The 9,594-nt window shown below is 44.4% G+C and overlaps 1 protein-coding gene across 2 annotated transcripts in view; it reads left to right on the top strand.

Moving 5' to 3' along the window:
• The first annotated feature begins 7,820 nt into the window (after positions 1-7,820).
• The window catches only part of RNF8 (ring finger protein 8), a 40,088-nt gene continuing 38,314 nt past the window's right edge, over positions 7,821-9,594 (top strand). The window contains exon 1 of one of the 2 annotated variants that reach the window (XM_060109863.1): positions 7,821-8,119. In XM_060109863.1, coding sequence (XP_059965846.1) covers positions 8,009-8,119 — 111 coding nt within the window. In that variant the 5' untranslated portion in view covers positions 7,821-8,008. The remainder of the gene's footprint in view (positions 8,120-9,594) is intronic. The other variant, XM_060109862.1, reaches the window with a different exon arrangement.

Below are 9,594 nucleotides of genomic sequence, written 5' to 3'. Positions count from 1 at the left end.
AGTCAAAAAATGTGATGAAAATTGCGTTATTACCTTGGATTGTAGAACTCAAGGTTCTCCAAATGAGAAATAGCTCCACTGTGTCCCCTTTCCCCAACCCCAGATGAAAGTGAATTGAGTTAGGGATCTTTGTGATTTTTGTAGTCCCGAAGTAGCCAATTCAGAGTGATATGATTCAACTGTAAGTCACCCCAAGCCTGATTTTATATTAGGTGCTTGATACCATGTATTACTTGTAAAATAAACAGTCTGAAGCCAACTCTGCAATGAGAGGAAAACAAGGCAGTAATTATTGATACCTGATTCCCACCGCCTTCTTTCCCTCCCTCTTGCCTACCTCCTCACCCCGCACCCCCTTTAATAAAATCAGATGGGTAATAAATATTTAAACCGGATACTGATCCTTGGCAAGTTAAAGAATATAGATGCTTAAAGAAACAGCCAGGTGCAGCCGCATAGCACAGGGAGATCAGCTCGGTGGTTTGTTATCACCTAGAGGGGTGGGATAGGGAGGGTGGGAGGGAGGGAGACGCAAGAGGGAAGAGATATGGGAACATATGTATATGTATAACTGATTCACTTTGTTATAAAGCAGAAACTAACACACCATTGTAAAGCAATTATACTCTAGTAAAGATGTTTAAAAAAAAAAAAGAAAGAAACAGCCAGGGCCCCAACAAAAAAGGAAGAAGGTAGCTTCCTACAGTACTAATTTCAAGTACCTCCAAACCATCCACCTTAATTACTGATTACAGATACTCCAGAATATAATAAATTCGATGACTTATAAGTACTTCCAAAATATAATAAACTTAATTAAAGGTATCAGAAATATCTTACAACTCTATACTTGAAACCCTATGTTTACATAAAATAGCACTTAATAAACAAGCTGTTCAAAGCAGTTGGTCCCTTTTTTCCTCCTCACCTACTTCCTGTTTTCTAAAACAGTTCTCTCAAAAATAAAAGACATCTTTCCTTGATTCTTTCAGCATACAGTCTTCCATTTTGGAGATGGGCAGAGGAGAGAAGGTGGGAGGATAAATGAGTAAGAAAAAGGGTAGAATGAACAAGAATGTGGAGGGTCAGCCTCAACTCTCCACCTCTGACCCCCACCCCCAGACGCAAAGGCTGGATCACCCCTTCTGGGCTTCTACCTCCCTTCAGTTACCCTGAATTCCCCCCAGTCTAAGAGACCCATCTGTGCACTCACTGCCCACCCCACCCCCAATTGTAGCAGTCTATTGAAAAATTGGCCTGTGATCTCAAGGTTAGAGAGTACTTAAGGAGAAACACAGGACCTCACCTGAGATGCTACATCAAGACCCCTTTCTTCTCTGCTCTATCTTTCAAAAAAACACAATGAAAAAGTCCCACCTCACCTTTACTGTACCTCACAAAGAGGAACCATGCTTCAAATCAATTGGCAGAGATGTGCCCCCGATTGAATCAACCCTTGCTCACAGAAAGAGCTCTCTCGTTTAGACATTTTAAAAACCCATCTTGCTTGGAGACGGGTAATAAAAGTTTAAAATTGATTGAAGGGATTTCTACTTTATAACTTCACCAATTTAAAGAGAAGAAAACATCTTGTTTTCATGCCTGGACAAGGAAGCATAGAAGAGGCATAGGGAGATAGCGTTTATACCTGCAGGAGGTAGCTTCTGCAGAAGCTAGCAATTATTGGGTACTTACCATGTACCAGGCATAACTATCTTACAGGAATTAACCAAATCAATTTTCACAACAATCCTATAAGTTAAATGCTATCCTTATCATTACCCTTATCTTTTTTTTTTTTTTTTTTTTGCGGTATATGGGCCTCTCACTGTTGTGGCCTCTCCCGTTGCGGAGCACAGGCTCCGGACGCACAGGCCCAACGGCCATGGCTCACGGGCCCAGCCGCTCCGCGGCATGTGGGATTTTCCCAGACCGGGGCACGAACCCGTGTCCCCTGCATCGGCAGGCGGACTCTCAACCACTGCGCCACCAGGGAAGCCCTACCCTTATCTTATAAATGGGGAAACAGGCTTGGAGAGGTCAAGTAATTTGCTCATGATCTCATATCATAAGTAGCGGAGCTCGGATTTGAACCCAGACAACTTAGCTCCAACTCCACACACCTCACTACCATGCTGCAGTAGCCTCTGGTTTACCACTGAATTGAGTAAGGGCTGGTCCCACAAAAACCACAGAGTGAGCAAAATGTGATCATTTGTACTCCATCCCCGTATGCCACCTCTATTTCAGGGAGATAAAAAGAAAGGAAATGGGAGAGAGGGAAAGAGAAAGCTTTGTCATGATCATCATTTTAATTCATTAACTTCAGTTCTAAAGTCTGCAGAGACAGCTATCTACCAAAATCCATGCTTCCCTTTCCATAGTACACAATGGTTTCTGGGAATTGGCTGATTAACCGGGGACTACATTTCCCAAACTTGCTTGGATCTAGGTGGTGTCGTGTGACTAGTTCTCTCTAATAAAATATATATCACTTTTGAGACAAGACAGTTAAGAAGCAGGTGTGCCTTCTCCATTCTCTCATCCCCTGTTTTGCTTTCTGGATGCAGAGGACTCCAAGCCCTGGGGAATAGAGGAGCCACAGAATGATAGTAGTCGGAGTTCCTGAGTGACTTAATGGAAGGCTGTCCACCAACCAGGAACACTGCTCTGAATAATTATGTGAGTAAGAAATAAACTTCTATTGTGTTAAGCCACTGAAATTTGGTGTTTGTATGTTACAGCAGCTAGCACTACCCTAACTAGTATATAAAGCAGACAACCAACAACTCTCCAAGTGTCCCCCCCCACACACCCTTCCTGTTCCATTTCTTAATCGCTGTGTAACAAACCATCCCCAAACCAAATGGCTTAACATAACCATTGTATTATGCTCACAAACTCTATGGGTAAGGAACTCAAATGGGGCACAGCAGGAATGGTTTAGATCTACTCCACGATGTCTGGGGCCTCAGCAGAATGACTCAAAGGCTGGTATCCTCTAGGGGTACCTTCATTCATAAGTCTGCCATGTTATTTGGGACCTCAGACTATTGGCCAGAACATGTACATGTGGCCTCTTCATGTGACCTCTCCACTTCGTCATGGTTGACTGGGCTCTAAGAGTATCCCAAAAAAGCCAGGTGGAAGCTGTATCACCTTTTATGTCATAGCATCACTTCTGCTGGAGTCATATACCCACCCAGGTTCAAGGGAAGGAAATACAGATGCCATCTTGCAATGTGAGGAATGTCAGTGTCACACTGTGAGAGCATGTGGCATGGGCGATCTTGTTGCAATCATCTTGGAAAACGATCTGCTGCACTTTCCCCATATTATTCTTCTCCTTTTCCCTTTCTTCTTCCTGCCCTGTGCTTCCTTTTCTGCTTGCCATTTTCCTTTCCCATTCCCCAAGCCTCTCCTTTGCCAACTCTAACATTCCTCGGCTCTTTTCAGTTAACATTAATTGGGCATATGTAATGAGACAAATGTTAGATCTACAGATATAGATAACAACCTACTTCCTTTTCTGCATCCTGCTCTTTCTTGTGCCTCCATTCTTCCCTCTTGAGATGGGTATAAAGCAAAATTTCTCAACCTTACCACTACTGACATTTGAGACTGGATAATTCTCGCTGTGCGGGCTGTCTTGTGATTTGTAGGATGTTTTGCAACATCCCTGGCTTTTACTCACTAAATGCCAGTAGCACATCTGTCCCTGTCATGACCATCAAAAATGTCCCCAGACTTTGCCAAATGTCCTCTGGGGCTCAAAAATCACCCCCGGTTGGGAATCACTGTTAGAAGGGAAGATATAGGGGAGGTGGAGTTAATAAAATCCCCAAATATTAGAAGGCAGTAACTCCAAACTGTTTTCATCATGCACTCTTGGCGTCAAAATAAAGTCTGAGCATACAGCCTGATATATGAATATTTATTTATTCATAAAAAGTCTATACATATTCTCTATGTTCTTTTATGTAAGTAAAAAATATTCACAAAACTGGACATTTTTAAAAGAACAGGATAAAATCCTAAACCTGACATATTCTTTCCACAAGCAAATGGGCCACCTTGTGCACTCCCTGGGATATGGCCATTCCACCTTAGAGACCACTGCCAGACAGTAATGAATGCAACTTTGGGGCTAGAAAGATCTGGTCTCCAGCCCTGGCTTCAGTTCCCTGTGCTGCCATTTACTATAGAGTTTCATTCATTCATTCAGTAAAAATACCAGGAATGCAATGGAAAACAAGACATAACCCTCAAGAAGCTCATGGTAATGAGACCTTGGGCAACTCAGTAGTCTCAGGTTCCTCACAGGTAAATGGATGCAGGATGGTGTGAGAATCAAGTAAGATAATATATGAAAATTTTGTAATAGATACTAAAAAGTACCTACTAATTCATTGCAGGGCTATTTGTGATCGCGAAAGACTGAAAAGGACACAACCATATATCAATAAGGGACTGGTTCAATAAAAAATGGTACATCAGCACAGTGGAGTAATATACATCTGAAAAGAGGAAGGAGGACTATATGTTTATACTGCTATGGAGTGATGTCCATGATATATTGTTAAATAAAACAGCAAGATGCAGGCGTGGGGGAGGGTTGAATAGGTAAAGAATGGGGGATTTGTTCAGGGTGATGAAACTATTCTCTGTGATACTGTGCATTGTCGGAAGCCATTCTGGAGCCATTGCACCATGACAAAGTCATGAACAATGGAAGGCGAAACTGCAAGGCAGCGCCATGCCAGGAAGGTGGACTACAGCTCCGTTGTTATGTTTTATGATAATAAATTTACATACAGGGGCAATTTTGGGGGTATGTTGCTTCACGTGAAAGAAAAATTCCTCTAGGACTCCCCCTCCTGAAACTACCATAGAATGGGAAGTACCCACTAAAGCCCCGGGGAAATAGGTAAAGAATTAAGAGCCTGGAACTAAGGGGATGTTTTTATGAAAAACACCCTCTAGTATGGAATTATGGCCATGGGCCGGAGTTCCTGATGACGACATAGGAAATTTATGGTTCTATTATAAAGGAAGATTAATTATAGAAAAACAAATGACTAGAGCAGAATTCGTTGCCAGGATAGGGAGAAAACACTGTCTCAGTTGAAGGAAACAACGAGAAAGAGCATGCAGGTACATTGTAAATATTTTCATGGAACCATTGTAAAAGGTTGCTCATGCAAGAAGAAAAATAGGAACAAGTAGCTTTAACTTTTACAATTGAAATAATCATATAACTGCTTGACTTGGTTACTAAGAAACAACCTGTGATTAATGGGAACTTGGGGAAATATTTTAATAGGATATCTAGAAACTAGGGGATATTTGTTTTAAAAAATCTTTATAGAATATTTTGAGGTTTGATTGTGCTAAGATTGTTTGGCCACGTACCTGGTAATGTAATCAACTACAATATATAAACCTGTGATTGTAAACAATAGAGGGAGAATGAAGAAGAAGAATCAAGAATAAAGACATGAGAGAAAGAAACATGCAATGCTGAAGTAATAGAATTATTTCCTTTGCCGACGCTATCCATCCCTCGGGTATCCCTGGACTCGCTGGAGCTGGACTCCGGCAGTGCATGACACTATGCATTTGCCAAAACTCATAGAACTTTACATTCAAAAGAATGAACCTTAATGTATATAATTTGAAAAAATCATTTAGGAAGCCAGGGGATTTCATATAGAATGCAGATGGTGGCAAAAGAATATAACTGTATGAAACAACCTCTTTGAAGTGGGTGGGGGAAAAGGGTGCTGACCTAAGTAAGTCTGGAAATAATCTATATGACTAAAGGCAAAAGACCTGTGTATAAGTTGTGTACTCTAACTGATAAAGTTGTTTTCCATGGGTGTATGGGTTAACAATACTATAACCACTATACATGTATACTGGAAATGATGATTAAGTAAATGGATGGCAGGTGGTGGTTGAGAGTCCGCCTGCCAATGCAGGGGACACGGGTTCGTGCCCCAGTCCGGGAAGATCCCACATGCCGTGGAGCGGCTGGGCCCGTGAGCCATGGCCGCTGAGCCTGCGTGTCCGGAGCCTGTGCTCCGCAACGGGAGAGGCGACAGCAGTGAGAGGCCTGCGTACGGCAAAAAAAAAACCAAAAAAAAAAACCCCAAAACAGAAACAGACTCACAGACTTAGAAAACAAACTTATGGTTGCCAAAGGGGAAGAGGGGGAGAGGGATAAATTAGGAGTTTGGGATTCACATATACACACTACTATGTATAAAATAAACAACACGGTCCTACAGTATAGCCCTGGGAACTATATTTAATATCCTGTGATAAACCATAATGGAAAAGAATATGAAAAAGAACATACAGGGACTTCCCTGGTGGTCCAGTGGTTAAGACAGTGCTCCCAATGCAGGTGGCCCAAGTTGGATCCCTGGCCAGGGAACTAGATCCTGCATGCGGTAATGAAGATCCTGCATGCGGCAACGAAGATCCCGCATGCCGCAACTAAAACCGGGCGCAAATAATTAAATAAGTCAATAAATATTTTTAAAAAAAGAACATATATATGTATAACTGAGTCACTTTGCTCTACAGCAGAAACTAACACAACATTGTAAATCAACTATACGTCAATAAAATTGAAAAAAATTCATCCATTGGAAGTGTATGCTTCAAGGACTTTTTAGTAGATTTATACAGTTGTGCAATCATCACCACAATCTAGTTTCATTTTCACTTATTTATTTTTTAAAAAAAATTTTTTTTTATTTATTTTTTGGCTGCATTGGGTCTTTGTTGCTGTGCGTGGGCTTTCTCTAGTTGCAGCGAGCAGGGGCTACTCTTCATTGTGGTGCGCAGGCTTCTCATTGCGGTCGCTTCTCTTGTTGCGGAGCACGGGCTCTAGGTGCACGGGCTTCAGTAGTTGTGGCACGAGGGCTCAGTAGTTGTGGCTCACGGGCTCTAGAGATCAGGCTCAGTAGTTGTGGTGCACAGGTTTAGTTGTTCCATGGCATGTGAGATCTTCCCGGACCAGGGCTCGAACCCGTGTTCCCTGCATTGGCAGGCGGATTCTTAACCACTGCACCACCAGGGAAGCCCTATTTATTTATTTTAATTCCCTACAGTTGATGTACAATATTATGTGCCGGTGTATACCACAATTCAGTTTTAGAACATTTCTATCACCTCCGAAAATTCCCTCAAGTCCATTGCATTCAACCCTCTGGCTTCCACACCTAGCAGCAGGTAACTGTGCTTTCTGCCTGGATAGATTTGCCTAGTACAGTCTAAGTTTTTTTTTTTTTTTTTTAATATATATATATATATATATATTTTGGCCGCGCCTTACGGCTTTCGGCTTGCTGGATCTTAGTTCCCCCACCAGGGGTGGAATCCTGCGCAGGCAACAAAAGCTCAGAGTCCGAACCACTTGGGCAGCCAGGGAATTCTTTTTATTTTTTAAATAATTTTTTTTCAGTGTGAGTTTTTAAAAATGCGGTAGTAAAAGAAGATCGTGCAAAAGAGGTGCTGTTTAGAAACAGGTTTAACAGATTTTAAATTTATCACAAAAGTTGTTTAAAAGTTGGTTATAATTTTAAATAACATGGAAATCGTTACAAAGCAAAAATTTTAAAAACAGAGAGGAAAAGAGAGAAGAGGCTCCAGTGTGGGGAGGCTAGAACTGGGGTGGGGGTACTATAAAGGGTGAGAAAGGTGTATCGGGCGCATCAGGGCGCATCGGGAAACAAGTGCCGGCCCTGGGGCTAGACCGCCCTCACCTGGTTTACAGGGTCCCAAGCGCCCTCCTCCTGCGCAGGCGCAGTGACTCCGGCTTGCCGGCCTTGGGCGGGCTGCGGGCGGAGCCCAAGCGAGCTTTCGCCTAGATCGCGAACGCCTAGCGATTGCTTCTGTCTGTAGTGTAGGTATGGCGCCCGCGAAGAAACCAAAAGGCGGGGGGAGCCCGGGTCGGGGTCTCGCTCTGTGCTGACCGCGACCCAGGGCCGAGTAGGCTATGGGGGATCCTGGCTCCCTGGTCACGGAAGGCCGCACTGGTGACCGGAGCTGGTGCTTGCGGCGCGTGGGGATGAACGCCGAGTGGCTGCTGCTGGAGGATGGAAACGAGGTGAGGGGGAGGGGGTCCTCCTAAAATGAGGGAAGGGAGTTGGAGGAGGCACGGGCCGGAGGGAGCCCCGACGTCCCGGCGGGAGGGATGCATGGAAAAGTGGAGGTGGAAGAGGAAGAGAAGAGAGCGGTGAAGGGTGGGCCCTGGGAGGGAGGGAAAGGAGAAAGGGGTCTGGTGCGAGGGGTTGGGGGGGTCTGAGATGGGCGGTGTCCGGGGGAAGTACGACAGTGTGGGAGAAAAGATGGCCCAGTGGAGAGCGGCCCAGGCCCGAGGGGCGAGCTGGGGCCGGTGTCTGGGTTGCGGGAAGGAGCCTGGTAGAGGGGCAGAGCGAGAGGTGGGCGTATAGGATATGAGGACTGCTGGGGTTTCGCGGGGGAAGGAGGCGACTGTGTTGATGGGTTGGGGGGCTGGCACAGCCCCTATTGGGGTCGCACCCGGAGCACGCGGCTGCGCCCTGCCGGGGCGGCGGAACTGGCAGGCGGAACTGCCCCAACTTCCGAGAGTCACGGAACCATCCGGGGTCTGGGGTGGGGGGAGGACCTCGGAGGACTGCTGAGAGCGTGAACTTTCTCAAGTTTATTTTGCAAAAGATTGCGAGTTTGAGGTTGTGTCCCTTAAAATACTCAGACTTTGACGTTAAAAAGCCCTTTTCCTTTCCAACTCTTGAGGAAAATTGGCGCTTTGGTATGGGCCACAATTATCCTGTGAGTCTCGGTACTGCCGACTGGCACCCCCTTAGATGGGTTGAGGTACAGAAATACAAGAATTCTCTCCAGAAGCTGCTTATGATGTTCTCTAATGCGGTTATAAATACAAAGAAAAGAATTTAAAGAGGACAGGTGAGGCACGGTTTCAGTTGGGGGCCGCTAGGACTCGTGAGGTGGTTCTAGAGGGTGATGGAAGGGGGGAGGGGAGAGTGCAATCAGCTTGGGAAGGAGGGCTGGATCAGGGACCAGCTTGTGGTGATTGGGAACCGTTTTGGTTTTGGAAATGATTTGTGTGAAGGATAAAGAAGTCTTTTGATAATTTTGTATGTTTAACTAGATTTTTCCTGTAAGTTACATAGTCTCAATTCAGTCTCCCAGGTATTTACTGAGTACTTGCATTGTTTGCTGTAGTATGAGAGGGACACATAATAATGACTTTTGCTCTCAAAGAGTTTATTGCTTGAACGGGGAAAGAGGATTTTATGCAATGAAGCAGTTTGAGAACATCCAGGCAGACTGTATGATCAAGTGCCAAGATGTGGTTTATTTAGTACTATCCTAAGAACAGTCAGAGGAGGAATTCAGGTCCAGCCTTAAATGTTGCTAGATTTGGGGATTGTAAAGGATTACTTGTATGCTGTGAATTGAAGAACACGAGGAAGATACCTCTGCCCCCAGTCTCTCTTCTATCCACGTTATGCCTAAAAGTCCATATTAGGCATTCATTCTTTCAGCTCGAGCATTGGCCTTCCCTGCACGACCCTTTCC

The sequence above is a fragment of the Mesoplodon densirostris genome, chromosome 10 (assembly GCF_025265405.1).
Source record: "Mesoplodon densirostris isolate mMesDen1 chromosome 10, mMesDen1 primary haplotype, whole genome shotgun sequence".
NCBI classification, from domain to species: Eukaryota; Metazoa; Chordata; class Mammalia; order Artiodactyla; family Ziphiidae; genus Mesoplodon; species Mesoplodon densirostris.
Note: the sequence above shows the minus strand (reverse complement) of the source record. Positions and strands in the feature narration are given on the sequence as shown.